The sequence below is a fragment of the Scatophagus argus genome, chromosome 21, assembly GCF_020382885.2.
Source record: "Scatophagus argus isolate fScaArg1 chromosome 21, fScaArg1.pri, whole genome shotgun sequence".
NCBI classification, from domain to species: Eukaryota; Metazoa; Chordata; class Actinopteri; family Scatophagidae; genus Scatophagus; species Scatophagus argus.
This window is the reverse complement of record NC_058513.1, coordinates 8,256,641-8,274,820: the sequence shown is the minus strand read 5'-3', so window position 1 is coordinate 8,274,820 and position 18,180 is coordinate 8,256,641. Positions and strand designations below refer to the sequence as shown.

The following is an 18,180-nucleotide window of genomic DNA, read 5'->3' as shown; positions in this document are numbered from 1 at the left end:
TATAAAAACCAGAATGAATGTTCTCTTTCTTCCCTTTGTGTGTTTCCTCTATTGTGGGTTTTTGATCATATTATGGTCACATTTGGAAGTTGGAACAAGGATAGAAGCTGTGATCACAAACGGTGAGTCAGTTGAATGGTCACATGCTAGTGAGGCTGCTTCATAATATTTCGTACAAGGGACTTTGGACCATCCTCTTAGTGAAAAAAAAAGCTTGTGGTCATCAGACTGTTGCCCACAGCTTGCAACACTTCCTCAAGGAAATCTGTCTGGCAATGTGGCACAGATGTCACAAAAACCTTTATTTTACTTTTACTTGCACTTCTCTATTACAGTATAAGCTTCACTGGAATTTTAGCTATGTTTTTTTTTAGGTTTCATTCATGAGACAGCATTTGTCAGCAGTCTTGGTGCATGATATGTCCATATGCTTGGTCATTGACAAAATGGAACAGTTTAGTTTTCATGAAAGTTTTGTTTTATTATTAGAAGATGAGAAAATAACTAACATGTATATGAACGGAATTCATTCATACAGAAACGGATTTGCACAAAAACAGTTAGCATTTAACATTTTACAGAGTGTGTGATAAGTCATTTATGAACCCCCAATCTCCTAATGAGTTCTAAAAGTTCACAAATGTCTCAGCTGACTAAGACAGGAAGGAAATGTTGAAGAATGGTGCCTTTTTTTAAGCTGCCTCTAAACTTCCTGTTTTGCTACATATCATTTTTTTCAGTAAACTCAGAATATACGGTAAGTATATACATATATATATATATATATATAAGTTAGAATATTTTCATACCAATATAAGGTAAATCTGTATTTCTTGTATTTGGCAGGCTGGGGGATCATTTCGTGTACAATGATTCTTATGTAACATAGGCTTATAAAGCACTTACAGAAAAGGTGAGCAGACCTGTTTAAACAGAAGTTTACTCAGCTGTCAACAAAAAAGAGGACTTTGCTATCAAAAATAAAATTCCTTTAATAAATATTCTATATCTAAGTTAAATAAATACATATAAAAATAGTAATAGGTAATAAATAATTTGAAACAGATAAATAAATAAATACCATAATAAAAAATTAACATGTGCCCAAAGCTATGAGCCTAAAGCATGACACCTATTGGTCAGCTCTCTGTCTCCTCCTCCTCATTGCTCAGGTCCAGACTCCTGAGGCAGCGGACCACGTCCTGCCCAAAGGACTGGAGCTGCACCAGAGTCAGGTGGGCCGCCACCTGAACCTCATAGTCCCCTGGGAGCCTTAAGGTCACAGGGGTTGGTGTGGGCGGCACCACAGCCTTCTCTTGGACCAGTCTCAGCATCTGCAAGGTAAACAGAACAACATCATGAAAGGTGCTTAAAAGTAGTGAAAAAAGTCTTTCTGGGAAGATAAGACTGTGACTTAGAAGGAGTCTCCCACCTTATTGATCTGAATGACCAGGTCTTTGATGTCAGCAAGTAGCTCAGTCACTTTGTCGTTGTTTTCCAGGTGATTAGAAACAGAGCTCAGTAAGGCCCTGTGCAGCTGAAGACCCTCAGATATGTGTCTCAAACAGGTCTCCTAATAGGACCAAACACCAACAAACTGCTCATGTCTGTTTTTTTCTATTCAAACTTCATTTCATTTGGTTATAAGCCTAGAAGATGCTTACCAAAGTGAAGCTTTCTGACACGACTTTGAGCACAGGAGCAGAGGGAATGCCGATCATGGACGCCATTGTCACAAGCTTTGCATTTTCAGAGGAATTGAGTTGTAAGGCCTGCGGTAGAGAGATAATGCAGAGATGTAATGGTTAGATTGCAGCTTGGCATGCAGCTCGAAGTACACATTCCTTCCATATGCTCTTATAGGCCTGTTTAGTTCTGCAAAATGTGAAATCCTTCATAAGATAACAGTGATGGCAGAAGTGATCAGATCCTTTACTAAGGTGAAAGTACTAATACCACAATGTAAAGAAAATCCATTACACGTGAAAGTCATGTAGTAAAATCTACTTCGCAATAATCAACAAAATGCATTTAAAGTATACTTTAATTTCTGGTGCTAATTTCAGTTACTGTATTTACTTTTTAAACTCATCATAGACTGTATGTACTCTCTAACTTAAAAAGCAAGGAGTGATGTTAAAGGACTGCAATGTGGTTCAAATCTAAAGTGGCATAAAATACAAATATGCAAGAACAAGCACGTCAAAATGTATTTAAGTGCAGTAAAACAAAAAAACTTTGCACCACATGCTAACAGACTTTAGGGATTAATGCTGGTCCATTTTAGCAGTTCCATTACTACTTCAACTCAGACTGGAGAAGTGAATACTGCTGCTATACCAGCTACAAGTGGTACTACAGACCTGATAATTCATCCAATTTTTATCTTAAATTTCTCACACATACAATGCACGACGATTAGTGCATAAGTAATAACCTATCAATGCATTTCAGACGCCTGACGCTCAAACAAGCAGAAGCCCGTTTTTTTGTGGGCTCATTGCAGCATTACAGTCTCACAGCTCCGCCTGACACACATGAGACCAAAACGGAACAACGCGCCATCAGGACGCATCTGCTGCCACTCACCTCGGAGCGAATGCACGATTTGTGCGTGTCGGGAATGGAGAGCAGGATTTTTTCTATCAAGCTGCGGCTCCTCTGCACCATCTCCTGAGACTGCGGATCCTCAACAAGTGCGCTTGTCCCCGGCAGAGGTGCGCTGCGGGCCAACGAGGCCATGTAGCAGGGAATGACGAAGACTGCAAGAGGAGGAAAAACTCAAAATGTCACCGTCGGAGCATCAAAACAATTCCGCTTTTTATAGACCCAGCACAAAGTGTGAGTGTGTGTGTGTGTGTGTGTGTGTGAGAGAGAGAGAGAGAGAGAGGGCGAGGAGGACAGACAGACAGCAGAACAAAGCCTGGCTCTCTCCTCAGCAGCTACTCTGTGCTGCAGCACCGGGCACGTCCCCCCCCTCAGGCTACATAGCTGCATGAGAGTTGAGACTAGTCAGTGTAATGTGAGACCCTAAACCAAAAGTAAATACAGCAGTTAACCATAGTGAATGTGAAAACTTAAAATAACCTGAGAATACATTCACCCTTTTACTCCTTAAACCAGTTCAATAAGCTTTAGAATAAACTTTGTTATATACCAGTTGGTTAAGATAATGTTAGTCCGAGTGCTGGTTGCTCTCCTCCAGAGCGTCTGCTCTGTCTGGACAAGATCAGCAGTCAAGAGAAATTTCACAACTATTACCTCACTACTACTCACCAATCAGAATGTTCATGGCCTCTGGTGAGGAATGTCTTTTGGTATTGACCTCAAGTGAACACTATTTGAGATTTATTGTTCACTTGTAGCCATATATATAGCACGTCCATGGAGGGAATTCCCATCATTTGATCATCTGAAGGAGTCTCATTATGACTGATGGTTTCCACGAGGTTTATACATTTAACTTTAAAGCTCTTTATAAGAAGCCGAGGTTACGTAGATCCTGTGATTGATCATATAATATATGGATTTAGCCTGAGCATAATTTAATGTTCTGAGCACAATAATATGTTCATTAATTTGGGTTTAACAATTTTCAACTTTTCAAATCAAATCCACCGCAAATTACCAACATGACATAAAATAAAAAAAAAAGTAGTAACACAAAAACAAACTATTAAAATGATTGGAAAGTAAGACTGAAACAGACCGAAAGAACCATATACCAAAGTGTGTGAGTAACAAAAAACAAACAAACAAACAAATTAAAAAAAAAAAAAAATAGAATAAAATGAAAAAGTGGTGAAAGTATATTATGCAATTACAGACTACTGAAGCCTCCAAAGTAACACAATTCAAGAGTTTCATTTTGGGAACTGGAATTCATTAATGATTTTTCAAACTGATGTAACTCAGTTTGTAGTTCAGGTATGAGGGTGTCCAGTCACAAAACAAGTTTAAACTCATCCACAAAGAGAACAAGTGGAAGTGGGCATAGCAGGTGGAAGGAAATTGAAACTGAAAGTGGATGAACGCTTTTATCACAAGGATTTTTCTGAAATGTAGGATTTTTTGGGAGAAACTTTTGTTTTACTATATGACTTTGGTGGTAATCCAGCATGTTTTTGGTCCATCGTGGTACACACGAGGAGAATGACTTTTAACAGACAGACTGGAAAATCTGACAACGGGTCACAAACAGATAAGACAGTTTATTTGTGATAAACAGTGAGATGGATATGCAAATGACTGTCTATAGATGTCATCGATTTCAGAATTAACCACACTGTTGTATCACCCAGGTTGTGATGCATCAACTGCCCACTGATGAACCTCAGAAAAGATTACTATGACATTTAGAATGACTTAAATTGCGGCACTTGTTGGTTTTGTCGTACCCGAAGTGTCGTCGATCCACAGCAGACTTGAACAGACTTTACAGGTACAGTGATTTAGGCAATGAAAAGACGGTTTGACAGATGACAAGACCGCCATCCGGTGGAATTATGAGTTGTACAAAACCGGCTGTGGTGGTTATATTTGGTATGTGTTACGTCAAGGCAAAACTGACAAAAGGATTCAAGCAGTACAACCCTAATTTGTTTGGAATAAATAGGTTTCCAGTTGATACTTGTCTCAAAGGTATTTTTCAGCATAATGGAAAATACTCATATTAGAGTAAGCGTCAAGCGTTAGAAAAAAAAGTGAGAAAATCTGCACAATAAGTGTGAAGCTACTGCCAGGAGAAGGTTAGCTTAGCTTAGCATAAAGAAGGGACGCTTGGGGTACCAGGTAGTTTGATTCTGTTCAAAGGACAAAAATTGTCACACAAACATCTTTAAATTTCACTAATTTTAAAGGTGTTTGTTTTCCTGATTTGAACAAAAAACAAAATTGGAGATTCCAGGAAGTCACTGCCCCTGGAAATACACACGTATACGAACCCCCATAAAGTCACAACTTGTTTTACATTTGCAATTTTGTATGGCTTGAATACATCATGTTGCTGGTAGGCTTACATCTGTTACATTTAGACAGACTAGCTGTTTCCCATCTTTATACTAGGTTAAGCTAACCACCTGCAGTCTCCATATTTATCAGTATTTACTGCACAGACATGGGAATGGTGTCTTCACACCAAACTCTTTGCAAGAAAGTTAAAATAATAATTAATAATCTTTCTACTTTTAAATTATCCATCATATCCTATAAAAAATTAGGATCAATTCCAGACATGGCTGTATGTCATCATGGTGAGAGTTGTGTAATTACTTCATAGGTCAGTCCTGTGTCTCCATTGTAGCAGAGCAGTTTGCTTCATGCTCTGACACAAGGGCCTCTTGATCAGTCTGTGTAGCTATGTTTCATCTGGCATGCTTGATAGCCCGAGAAGTAAAGCGGTCAAATCTGATCCCTGAAATCAACACTGGTCTGATCTCCAATCAATCCTTCACATGAAAGGAGGCCATTATTCACTGCTGAGGCCTCGCTCTGTGGCCCCGTCAGTGACACAACTGGAAACACTATTTGGTTGTAGCGGTAGAACAATGTTCTAGCTCTCCTTTGACTAGGCAGAGAAAGGCTGCATAAGCATATCCTGGCATTTTAACATTTGACCACATGCACTCTGATGCTTAATTTCATCTATAACACAGTGTCAACTTTATGTTTATTTGTTACAACGTTATACCAAGTGGAATGATATCTCCTGCATGATGTCCATTAGATTTATTATGCCATGTTTTGTACTCAGTAAAAGTTTTTGCAGTATTAATAAGAATTTAAAATAAGATTCTGCGGGGAGGAACAATGATTAGCTCTTCAATAGGCATCAAAAAGATTGGCCCACAGGTGAAACTGGAGTGATTGAAGAGCTCAAAAGGGGTTTTAAGATGGCAGGCAAAGAAAAAAACACCAAGGAATGTTACATTCAGGCCTCACCTCTTAAATCCTTTTTATGTTAGATTTTTCAGGCTGACATGTTGTTGTTGTTACATGATAAGAATGAGACCATGAATCTGCCTGGATTTCCAGGTTTGACCTCTTTCAAAAGCAAGTTCTCATTACTGACGTGTCATGTGATTTCACATGGAGTGAGAGGAAAGCTGAGTTGTCATTTGGTAGAAGCAAGGAATTACCAAATATTTTAAATAGAACATGGGTCCAGTTGGGAGGAGATGTGTTGAAACTGTGCAAAGTGTAATCTGGTCTTCCTCAGAGGAAGTGGACATTACTTAGGAAATGATTTCACAGGAAACATGACTTGTAATTTCAGAAAAATACTGACTCAGATACGAGACACCTTCATCATCTGACTGACATATAAGCACACCTGTCATGTGTAATCTTATGGACATGATTTATACAGCCTGAAACATTTAATGAGAAATGGTCCATGTATTCTTTTAAAGATTTCACAAAAGATGATCAGTCCCTGAGGTTATCCGGACTGAAAATCTTGACCCGCATCACTTTTATGTCATGCCAGCTAGTAGGTCACAGATTTAACTTGGCTGGATACAGCACAATTTTGACCATACATATCCACATATTCTGCAGTGGTTATACATACATATGTTGCATATAATGTCAATGAAACCTGTCACTTGTCACATTTCAGCAATTTCACCTCCTGTTCTTTAGCTAATATACCCTTGTAACAGTCATTAATATGTCTGCAGCTGCAATAGCCGTTTTGTGTAACATTGTCTGTAACAGCTGTATTAGTGACACCTTGTATATTGGTGTTTGGCATTTTAAGATTCTGACATGATATGATAGTATGATACAGTAAACTACATATGAAGATTTAGAATGAGATTATTTTTGAATTTGAATATGAATTTATTTGTGGTTTTGTTATACCATGACTAAAACACAATATAAGATGTTAAGAGCCCTTGAGTTATTTCTGCATTTTTGTCTAATCTTAAGGGCCTGTTTTATAGACAAGCCCTGTGCCAAATCTTGTTTAATATCTTCAATGTTATTAATAAACTTAAAGCAAACCCGGGGTATGATAGTATTTCAGGTGGATTTTGGGGAACAGGTGATTAATAATCCCCAGCTCACTTTGTTTCAGGGGCCACTTGTGGCTTAATTCAGCCAAGTCGTTATTAGTAGCCCTTATTATAAAATATGATTGTTTACTGTTCTGTATGCTGAAGTACATTTTTTACATGCTCAGAAGTATATTGGACTAATAAATGCTGATCTTTTATTCTTCGAAAACGAATAAAATTAAAGCATTTATTTTCCCTCTCACTTACACACTTTCCACAACAGGGGGGGCTGTCACACAAAATGAAGCTGGGACCTCGAAACAGTGCTTTCTCCTGACAGACCATCGCACAATATCGACACTCACTCAAGGATGTCCTTGTCACTCTCCTCCGATGCCGCATCTTAGGTGTCACTTACCTTTCTAGGCCAAAAGAGGAAATCAGGTGCCCACAAAGGCCCTCGCTGGGAGAACCCATGTGATCTCAGAGCCTGGAAACATTTTCACCTGCAACCCAATCCCAAACAGGGCCGTGCACTGTGGGATTGGATGTGTCACCTTATCCCCCACTTTGTGTCCCATTACCCAGCAGTTGTAATGCTCACACCAGTGTAACGTGTCTAAGGTAGCAGGCGGGGCAAGCTGAGCTGGCCTGAAATTTAAATTAACCTCAGCGACATTTATGTGTGCCAGGGAACAGAGGTGTTACATTACAAGTACCCACACACACACACACCTGTCGTACATACAAGTGAACAAAAGAATGTGCACACTCACATACATTAGCTGTAAGAAATACAGAGTCAGTCATGTCTGTTGCTAGTTTTATGTTTATCTCCTCAGGTGGTGAGCCTGCCTTAACAGTGGCTGGGTTCAAAGCCACCATGAGAGTCTGTTATCAGGGGATAGAGGGAAGGAAGGAGCTTTGTGTGTGTGTGTGTGTGTGTGTGTGTGTGTGTGTGTTGCAGGAAATGTCAGAGAGAGAGGCTTACCATCTATTTTTCAGTACTGTTGAATCTCCTGCTCATCATGGGAGGCTGTACCTGAGCTTCCTTAAGATTAGCTCTGGCAAGATCAATATCATTGTTTTCTGTAAAACAAACTCAGCCTGTTAATAGAAACAGGAACTTTAGGGATAACAAAAAAAGAAAAAAAAAAAACAAAAAGAAAAAATCTGGCACAAACAACCACTTCTGTCTTTGCTAGAAGCTAGAAGGCAGCAGAGTGTTTTTTTTTGTTTGTTTTTTTTTTGACATTTTGGGAAACTTTGGAAAAACCATATCATTCTCATGTTTGTACACAAAATACAAAGCTACAACTAATAGCTGGTTAGCTTGGTTTTCCATAAAGACAAGAAACAGAGTTGAAATAGCAAGCCTAGTTCTACTGAACAGTAGTAACTTCTGCATACCAGCATTAATTAATTGATATTAATTAATAACATGTTATGTCTTGGGACCAGTAACGTGGAGTCTCTGCCTTATCAAGAAATAATCCCCATGAGATGTTGATTGTAATTTTTATGTTTTGGTTTTTGCATGAATTAAACAAACATGACATGTCATTTTAACTATTGAGCTTTGGAGGAGCTGGTAGGCCCTTTTGTTGTAATACCTTTGGGCAAAGCTAAGAATGCTGTTTTCTCTTGTTTTTAGTCTTTATGCTAAGCTAAGCTAACACTGTTAGCTCCTGCCTGTAGCTCCATGTTTACCATACCTCAGCGTGTTATTATTTATCCTGTCAAAATCTCTGCAAGAATGCAAATAGGTAAGTTTCCCAAGATGTCGAATTATTCCTGTAATATGAAGCTGAGTGCTGCCTTTGGGAGAGAGGCAGTTTGAGGATGAAGGTGGAGCTGACTTTGGCTGCCACTTTGAGCGCTCTGGACCCTCGCTGAGCAGCCCAAGGGCATTTGGAAAGTGCTTTATCCAAGCAAGGGTAAGCCAGGCAGTAGAGAGGGCAGCTGATCCCCTGTGGCGTTCTTCCTTAATTTCTCCTCAAGAACTGGGTCACACAAGATGATGGGTGCATCCCCAGACTTTCTGCTCGAGTGTTTTTATGGTCACCATCAATCTTTCATTGGTCTTGCTCTGCTCGAGAGGAAATTGTCTTACATAGGGAAATCCTTGTTGACAAACCACTTCCCACATCTTCAACATCAAATTTGATTATTCAAGCCCGCACAGGATTATTCTTACCTTGCCTTGTCAAAAAGACAAGAGTATATCTGTGCGCACAGTCTGATGTTGATTAAATTACATCTCCACCCCAATACATTCACCTTTATCTGGTTCAGTTTGTATCAACAATTTCATTAGAGGAGACACAAATGCTATTTCTCTTTGACACAGCCAGGTGAAACTGGATATTCACATCTCTGGCATCTCTTTCCAATGGATCAACAGGTCATGGCCCCATAAATGTTATGTGGAAAACCCATGAGTAGACCTCATCAGACAGTATGGCTCCCATGTGCTTATTAAAGGAATGGCAGAGAATAAAAACAGCACAGAGGAACAGGCTGAGCTCTGGATAACCAGGTGTGATCATGAAAGACTCCTGTTCCTTAATTACTGTGGGTGAAGAGGTGAGAGTAATGAGCGTTTGCCAAAGGGTATTCCCTAACAGAATATGAAAAACTTGTCCCTGTTTAGATTATATGTCTCTCTCACTCGCTTTCTATTCCATGACAGTTGAACTGCAATAACCTCTGCAATAATTCTCTGCATGTCAAATCAACCTTTTCTGACAATTAGATGGTATTGTGTACAGGGTTACTAACTCGAGACTAAAGACTGGCATGTCAACATTAGCATATTATGCTGAGACGTAATACCAGAGCTGCAGAGAGTTACAGGTAGACATTAAATGCCATGCCTTTGTCTTCTAAAACCCCTGGGTGTCCTCCGCACAAACCTACAACATCCCCATCTCTACATTTGACGATTTGACGTATAGACTTTCAATTGACTGACATGGGCAAACATATGCAAATGGAATTTCTTTTTAAAGGAGTGTTTTTCTATGCGGTGTAGAGCACTGTTGTGTGTGATAGACCATGTGGAGATCCAAATGGACATTTGGGCATGCGAAGGTTAGCAGGGGTTTCCTGTCAAATACTCTTTACATAAAGAGACAGTTTGGATGTATAGAGCTCTGGTGCAGTTGCTTATATACATAAACAATACAGAACACCCGATTCATCAGCATAGTGCGCTAAGTATGCATTTTTTAAAAAGTGATTCAGGAGCTAACTACTGTAAATATGAATTCATCTTTTAAAAGACGTGTACTGAGTTCAGTTAGAGAAATCCCAAAAACAACAATTTAAATGGAAAACATAATTTTACTTGTAATATACCAGAGAATACCATAGGGTTGTGATGGAAAGCAGTTGTACATGGAGTTTCTCAATCTAGTCTTGCCTTTTCCCATTGTTCATGTCACTGTCTGTTGTTGCTTTCTGAACTATGTGTGTGTGAGGGAGGTGCATCAAGGTGCATGCACCACTGGATAAATCCCATTTATATACCACATTTGGAGTTTGCCAAAAACATTCTCTCCCTTAGCGCACAGACTAGACCATCAACTCGGCCAACAAAAACTCCTAATGGGTCTCAGAAAGATGAATTATTCATCAGAGCTAGGTTGCATCGGTCCGGTTTTCTTGTGCAGGCATATGTCTTATAGCCCACCTTGAGTCTGTGAGAACAGCTAGGAAAAGGCATCTGAGACTGATGAGAGCTATGTAGTTGCAGGTTGTATTTCCATCCTGTTTAGTGTGGGTTAGCATTTCAGGTCCCATGTGTAGCTCCATCTACCCTATACCACAGTACTAATTGTGGACGACTCCTCTGACTTTCCTTGTCTGCTGGGCAGTGACTTGAGATACTCCAGATGTCTGCGAGCATCCTCCTGATTAGCCCTGACGTAGTAAACAAGGTAAGAGATGACCATGGTGAACCAGCCAAACATGACGACCAGCATGGCCACATCTGTAGTCCTCTTCATCACCACACATAGGTCTATGTCTGGTGCCAACAAGAAGGCAAGTCCTTGAACTCCTATTTCCTCGGGATCTGAAGTCTGGCACACAATGCCTGTCAGCGATGCAGGCTCCAGGTCCACACGGGGCAAGGCCATCTGCAAGTTGCAATCACAATGCCATGGATTGTTTGTTAGGTTGGCGCGAGCCCGCAGGCCCTCAAAGGCGTCAGGGTTAAAGTTTACCAACTTGTTTGAGGAAAGGTCTAGGAACTGTAGTGAGGAGCCCAGGCCTCTGAATGCCCCTGGTTCTAACTGGCTTAATTCATTATGTGATAGATCCAGTTCAACCAGGTGGGACAAACCTGCAAAAGCATTTGATGGGACTGTGGTGAAAAGGTTGAAGTCCAGGTAGATGCGTCGTGTGTCATTGGGGATATCCTGGGGAATCTCAGTGAGCTGCAGATTGCTGCAGCGCACTGTCTTTCCACCGCTCTCGCTCTCAGAGCAGTAACAACTCTTGGAGCAACTAGTGGCAGCATGGTGGAAGCAGAAGGTCATTAGCACCAAGCTGTGCAGCAGCAAACACATGATCACTGAGTGGCGCAGCAGCCAGTCTGCAGGCAGGGGCATCATGGGATACGGGCATGCTCCAGGTTACCTGGGCACAGGACCTGAAATCCAAATCAACCTCCCCAGTAGCTGTTGAACCTATGACATAGAAACAACAGGAAGTCGCATGAGCAGTAGTAAGAAGAATATCTTTTTAAAAAAAGAGAAGTGCAGATTGTACTGTGAAATACTTTTCTAATGCAAGACATAGGTGATTAGCGATGTTTCTTAGAGTTCATATTGTTATTTAACGTAGAAGTGGGGGGTACAGTATCATTTCTAATTGCAGTGAGGAAACACTGGAAATGCTACGCACTCATTTCAACATGTTGTTGGCCAGAAACGATTGCACTTTTGTTGTATTTCCAGGAAAGTCAAAGATCAAACATTCCCTTCATACCAGCACAATAAACAAGCGCCGAAAATCCTTTGGTGTCACTATGCCTCTTTTATAATTGACATCCCTGCAGTGCAGGGCTATTTCAGTGCACAGAGTCTGACATTAACATACTGATGTGACACCATCAAGAATAAAATGTTCCAAACAAAACATAAAATCAACTTGATATTTCATGGAGTTATATACATATTTATCTGTATACATATAATGTTTCCAGATATTTCTAAAATGAAAGCTGCCATGCTGATGCATCAAGTTAAACTTTCCTTGCTTGTTGTCTGTCAAGCTACAGTCACTAGTTCATAGTTATTTAGTCAGAAGTGCAAGTAACACAGAGGTAAATGCTTGTCTATATGTCCTGTAAATTACACTTAATATTTTGTACATAAGCTTTTGAAAATAGCAGGTCTACCTGCCCTAACAGACTTCATTAATAGCTGATCAGGGCTACCTCCTATCCTGTTACTAATCCTCTTAAGGAAAAACTCCTTAAGTCAGTGTAGCATCAGTGTTGGTCACCCAATCCTTTTGTTGGGCTAAATGCTAATGCCATAAACAGCACGAGGCCAGCAAAACAGACAATGTGATGGCCTGTCTTCTTTGAGGCAGAAAGGACCCACAGAGTTCAGACTTCTTAATTTCTTCAAAATGGCTAGAGACTGGGCAAGATCCACTTACCAAGATTAAAAAATGAAATCGATCTCTAAGTACCTCTAAGTATCACATGACGTTGGGGGGTAGAGGACAGAGTGTAGTAGGCAATGGTGGTGTGTATGTGTGTGTCAGGGGGACAGATGATTTGTCTATGAGACACAGCTAACAGCACTCATTGTGTTACGCTGGTATAAGAGATGCCTGCCAGACAACCCCAGTAATGAGCCTGGTGAGACTGGTGGAGATGGAGGCTGATGCACAGGAGCAAACATATGAATGCAAAGCTAATAAGAAGCTGAAGTTTCCCTTCGTCTGGCATGAGATGTTTATCCAGGCATCACTGAGATAAAGAAACCAAAGGATTTCCCTCCACACTTAGTGTCAGGAGAAAAAGTAAAATAGCATGACAGATGCAGCTGAACACCCGAAGTAATAAAGCATCTCTCCTTAACTAAATGGGTAACATTACGATCCCGTAAAGGCTATACTTTTCCCGTCACATAGCATGCCAGGCTGGTATTTTGCTGAGATATAATGGGGGAAGCAGACGTCAAAGGCTGCTGACGGAGGAGGAGAAAGCATGTGGGAAAAGAAGGAGATTAGACAAACTAGCACAGGGTTGGGAGAGAAAGAACGATATCAAGAAGAGGATTTAAGGAGAGGGGTAACATTACAATGTGAGTGACACTAATGAGATATCAATGAAGAAAGGAAGGGGCAAATGTTAGCGAGTCAAAGGGACAGCCAGAGAAGACAGCTTGCAGTGAAAGGATAAAGGCAAGAAAAAAGAAAGTGTGCATGAGATAAACAGGAGAGGATCTAAATCTAATGAGGTGCAGGGTGGGGCACCGGTATAAAAAAATCTCAAAAATAGCCTGCATCCGAAAGATATCTTTGGCAAAAAAGTGTCACTTTAGCAGTGGTCTAATCATGGTCAATAAATCAGTTGGCATCTAAATCAGGTGAGGTCTTTTTAAGTGTTCCTAAAGTCATTGCCTACTTCTGCAATAAATAACTCTGCCGCTTTTAATTTACACAACCAATGTGTCGATCTTGCAGCCAAAGGTCAGTCTTTCACCTCATAAATTTGCTCCTGTCAGTGCTGAACTAACAAGATTCTGGCACCACTTATTTGAGGAGCAATAATTTGCACTCAGACACAGACATGTGAGGCATTAAAATGGAACCCAAATTTAGGATGTTGTGACACAGTGTGTGGGGAGGGTGTGGATGACAGAAAGGAAAACAGGAAAATAAAGCATCCTGCATTTTTAACTTGAAACGCAGGCTTTTAATGCAACTGTAATCATATTTCAGTGCTTTTAGCTTTGCCCACTCCTGCTTCCTTACTCAACGCCAATCTCGATTACAGAAGCTCTCTCTGTTCTTTAGAGCAGGACACTGCGCTTGGCAGATTTCCACTGTACCTGAACAGTACATTTTCCCCCAGAGAATAATCTTGTTGAGTTAACATAGACAGCAACATGCATAAACAACTTACAGAAGGGCAGTCAGCTCTTTTCTACAGTGTTACGTAATATAATGTACAGCGTGTTAGAGATTAGTAAAGGTCTGATCTCACAGACACTGTAATCAATTTTAAATCTTTTTAAGATTAGCTTCAATATTCATTTCCTCAACACGTACTTCAATACTAAAACAACACTGATGTAATTAATTTATATTAATCACAACACAAGCTGTGAAGATTTAAGATTTTAAAGTCTAACAGTGTAAATATCAACTCCTAATTACATTTAAATCCTAGTCATAAGCAACAACACATCTTGTGTAAAATAAACTCAAAGGACAGGAGATAAAGGCGATGCCTAAAGGGAACTGATATCATTGTTAAGTTTGTCTTTCATCCTGTTTCAGTCAACACCCTCCACCGCTTGTTTCCTTCACCAATCACATTTAGAAAGCTGCATTAAAGCTGGAAAACTGGAACTGGAAAAAGCTGTTTTTGTGGATTAAAACTGTGTAGGATCTCACAGAGAAAGCGTGCCTTTTGATCACTAACGCACGCACGCACACACACGCACACACACTCACGTATTTGTCGCTTTTCCTCTCCTTTTCATGATGTATTTCTCAACAAGTGCCTGACAAAAAGGATTATCCAGCAGATCAGAGCTCTCCCGAAAAGGAGACTCTGCCAATATTTTGGTTCGTTTCCATCGGGTCTTCTAGCAGCTCGTTAAACTTGTGCTGAGAGCCGCTCTGGCAGCCACGAAGCGCCACTGGAAATGCTCCCACAGTTCAGGGCTCGCTCGGTGCAGCCTTTTAGTTTCCACGCAACCAGAAAGCTAGGCAACATTACTGGAGCCAGCGCGAGTTGACAAGGACGCAGCACGAGGGCAAGACGGTCACTGACGGCGGTATCTCCCTGTCTCTGATCCTGGATATGAGAAATAAAATGGTAATGCCAAGTTTAAAATGGCGCGCAATGAGTTTACGCACAAACGGAAAGTCCTAATGGCTGGAAATTTCGGTCACATGCTGAGTGCATTCATCTAAATATATAATGGTGTGACTGATTGCATTCATTCATATGCATCTGTTGATTGCTCTGAGTGAAATGGATTTGATGTGCACACACCAGGTGCCAGTAAAGTAAGCAGCGCCCCTCCCACATCCATACACACACACACACACACCGTCTGTCTCTCTCTTTCAGACGCACACACACTGAGAGATGATCTCATACACAGTGCATGTCTCATACATGCGCTTATCATTTTTGATCTGGAGCTTGTTGTTTCAAGCATGCAGCCTGGCTGCCAGGGCGGTGGATCTTTTGCCGTCTCCAGGTCCCTTTCCTGCCTGCTGCCAGCCGATAAGGAAGTCCAGTCGAATCCACTATGAAAACAGACCTGCATGGGCACTGGGCTGGGAGAGTCTGCCAAGCAGCCAGTCATAAGGTATTAATGGAATTAAAATCAATAAAGTGGGACACCCAAACTCCCTCTCTGGTGGCATGACAGTCAGTGATTAAGTGCACCTTTCTTTCTTTCTTTCTAGAGTGAAATATTACAGCTCTCTATTATATTTTTTATGTCCCCGCGTAATTCTCCTAAAAAGGAAAATCTCAGTACCTCATAATTTGGGTGTTTTTCTATATGAAGCTGGCAACTACACCAGGTTCCCAGACCATCAGGGAACCAAAGACCTCAGTTTGGTGGTGTGTCAATTATCTTGTTGTAACGTGATTATTTGCAATTGTGTTATACCACAGCATGATAAAAACAAATAGATCCACGTCTCAAAGTCTTTCACATCAAGACAATTTTCAAACATTTTCATTTGCCACTTTGGACATCTATATCACTTGTTATGCTGCTGGACTTCTCCACAGTATTAAAGACAGTAAATACTGGGTTATTGGGCTGCTGCGTTTTATGTTCACATTTGTTTAGACCTCCAAATAATTTAATTTCTGATATGTTTAAGTTGAACTATTGCAGAGAATTCATGCCATCTCTACACTTACAGTCACAGTGTTACACTAACATGTAGATTTAAACCAAAACAGAATCTTGTAACGTTTTCAAGCAGGGCTTGCCTTTGTATGACACGGTAGGGTTGATTGAATAAGTGATAAATACATCTCAGTCCCCATGAGAAACACATATAACTTGGCGTTCATTGTTGCTGCTAGCAGCCTCATAACCTCAATGAATATACTGAGGTTATGAGGCTGCTCTTTTTGTCAATTAGAAGAAGATCAGATAAGTGTAAGAGAATATGACAGCGAAACAGCAGAAAATAGGATTACTATCCTCATGGAGAGAGGAGAGTGCACCGGCATTCAGTCATCCCCAGCTTTATCAGATTACTTCAAATGCTCCGCTGAGGTTGTCAGCTAGACGGGCGCTGTATGCATTATCAACCAAGCATTAGTCCTGATAGACTACACTTTCAAGTGGATCAAAGTGTCTTTTTCCCTCCTTCTGTTTTTCTCTCCAGCTTGTCGAGTAACTCAAAGCAGGCTAGGGCGTCCTTAGTGTTACTCTGCACGAGTGGCATAACTGACATTAATCCATGAAGCCAAAGGGCAGAGTTGGTATATGGTTGGGGAAATTCTTGTACGAAAATTTCTACAGTGTCACCTCAACAGAGTGAAAACGATTTGCAATTAGCATTTTCTGTGTGCTCTGAGTGTTAGTGAAATGAAAGGACTCATATTAATGAGATCTCTACCTTTCATACTCACTCCCTATCCTACTTTGTTTTGCCTGTTCACGCAAACACACATACATGCCTATGGATATACTTAAGCACTCTCTCTCTCTCTCTCTCTCTCTCTCTCTGTCTCTGTCTCCAGCTCCCAGCTTACTTCTCGTTCCTAAGCAAGATCAAAGTCCTGTCTTGTCTTTGCGAATACAACATTACCCTCCTTTATTTATTTATTTCCTTACCTGTCTTGAAGCTTTTAATCAAAAACTGAGAGAGTGTATTAAAAGGCTCTCCCTGCTACTGCCCGTAATAGGGAAGGTACCTCACCTCACCTTCCCTGTGAAGAGCCTTGTCTTTGAAGTTTTATATTATTGGCATAGAAAGGATGGGAAGGAAACAATGGACGGGTAAAATGAAAGTGATGCACATATTCATTGATCCTGATCTTGTTTTTGTTGAATTCTCCACTGGCAGAGCTATGGCTGGTTGAGTCTTGTTAGAACCTCAAGGATTGGAGCTTTGAATCATCTTCAGCAAAAGCAGATAATGAATGAAAGAACAATTTATCTCATGGGGTTCATGAATGTCTGTACAACTTTAATGGCAATCCACCCAAACGTTTTTTGGAGGTATTCCATCCAGAAACAAAAATGTCAATCTCATGGTGGTACTGGACAAAGATCAGATGAAGCTTTCATGACAATACAGTCAATAGTTGTTGAGATATTTCAGGATGGACTACAGTGGTCAACCAACCAAGAGGCAGACTAACAGAGCAACATTTCTATCCATACACAGAAGAGACAAACACCAGGCTGATGGTGCCTGACCCTGACTGATGTGTGTACAGGAAGGATTTACTCAGACATCGACAATTATCTCAGTCAATCAATACTACTGAGGTCACTCAGCTGATTCAGCTCTTTAATACAATCTGCTTCCTTGACTGAATCATATTAGGTGTGGTCTAAAAGAAAACCTCTTTTAAAATGCATTTACACTCCTTTCTCTGCATGTTATCAGTATTATGTGTTCCGCTGGCTGCAAAGGGTTGTGAAACTTTGCTTACAGAACATGTGAAACATTAACAAAGCGTCATCGGCTGTGATGTACGGCGTCTTAAATGTTAAGTTGCTATAGTTGCCTGTCGACACAGGATAGAGGTTGTTAAAGCTGTTTTCCACTGCCCTTTTAAAGTAATTAATAATTCTTAGTCCTGCATTGTGTTTCTCTGACGTATTCACAATGACAGCCAGGGAGGGGTGCTCACCTTAAAGGTCATGTTATGGACATTCAAGGACACTGTTGGAAATGGGATGGTCAAAACACGACCCAAAAATAAAAACTGTCT

General features: G+C 40.5%; 2 protein-coding genes across 3 annotated transcripts; both read right to left on the bottom strand.

Moving 5' to 3' along the window:
- Positions 1–441: 441 nt before the first annotated feature.
- On the bottom strand, positions 442–3,428 carry csf3a (colony stimulating factor 3 (granulocyte) a). 2 transcript variants are annotated; one of them, XM_046377318.1, is made up of 5 exons: positions 3,277–3,428; positions 2,590–2,762; positions 1,665–1,772; positions 1,433–1,573; positions 442–1,334 (listed from the first exon to the last, which is right to left on the bottom strand). In XM_046377318.1, the coding sequence occupies exons 1-5, from the start codon at positions 3,290–3,292 to the stop codon at positions 1,140–1,142; spliced, it is 633 nt and encodes a 210-aa protein (XP_046233274.1). In that variant the 5' UTR covers positions 3,293–3,428; the 3' UTR covers positions 442–1,139. The 2 variants fall into 2 exon arrangements, with proteins under 2 accessions (XP_046233274.1, XP_046233275.1); XM_046377319.1 differs by lacking the exon at positions 3,277–3,428 and adding an exon at positions 3,158–3,215.
- A 6,898-nt stretch (positions 3,429–10,326) lies between these two features.
- On the bottom strand, positions 10,327–15,610 carry lrrc3ca (leucine rich repeat containing 3Ca). Its single transcript, XM_046377910.1, has 2 exons — positions 14,706–15,610; positions 10,327–11,695 (listed from the first exon to the last, which is right to left on the bottom strand). Exon 2 carries the CDS (start codon positions 11,618–11,620, stop codon positions 10,823–10,825), a length of 798 nt encoding a protein of 265 aa, XP_046233866.1. The 5' UTR covers positions 11,621–11,695; positions 14,706–15,610; the 3' UTR covers positions 10,327–10,822.
- Between the last annotated feature and the right edge of the window lie 2,570 nt (positions 15,611–18,180).

Excerpts from the sequence above, each read along its gene's own strand:
- csf3a (XM_046377318.1), bottom strand. Across the intron at positions 1,574-1,664 it reads TGTCAGAAAGCTTCACTTTG|GAGACCTGTTTGAGACACAT; the intron begins GTAAGCATCTTC and ends TGGTCCTATTAG. Across the intron at positions 1,335-1,432 it reads TGGTCATTCAGATCAATAAG|ATGCTGAGACTGGTCCAAGA; the intron begins GTGGGAGACTCC and ends TTTACCTTGCAG.
- lrrc3ca (XM_046377910.1), bottom strand. The coding sequence starts at position 11,620 with ATGATGCCCCTGCCTGCAGACTGGCTGCTGCGCCACTCAGTGATCATG.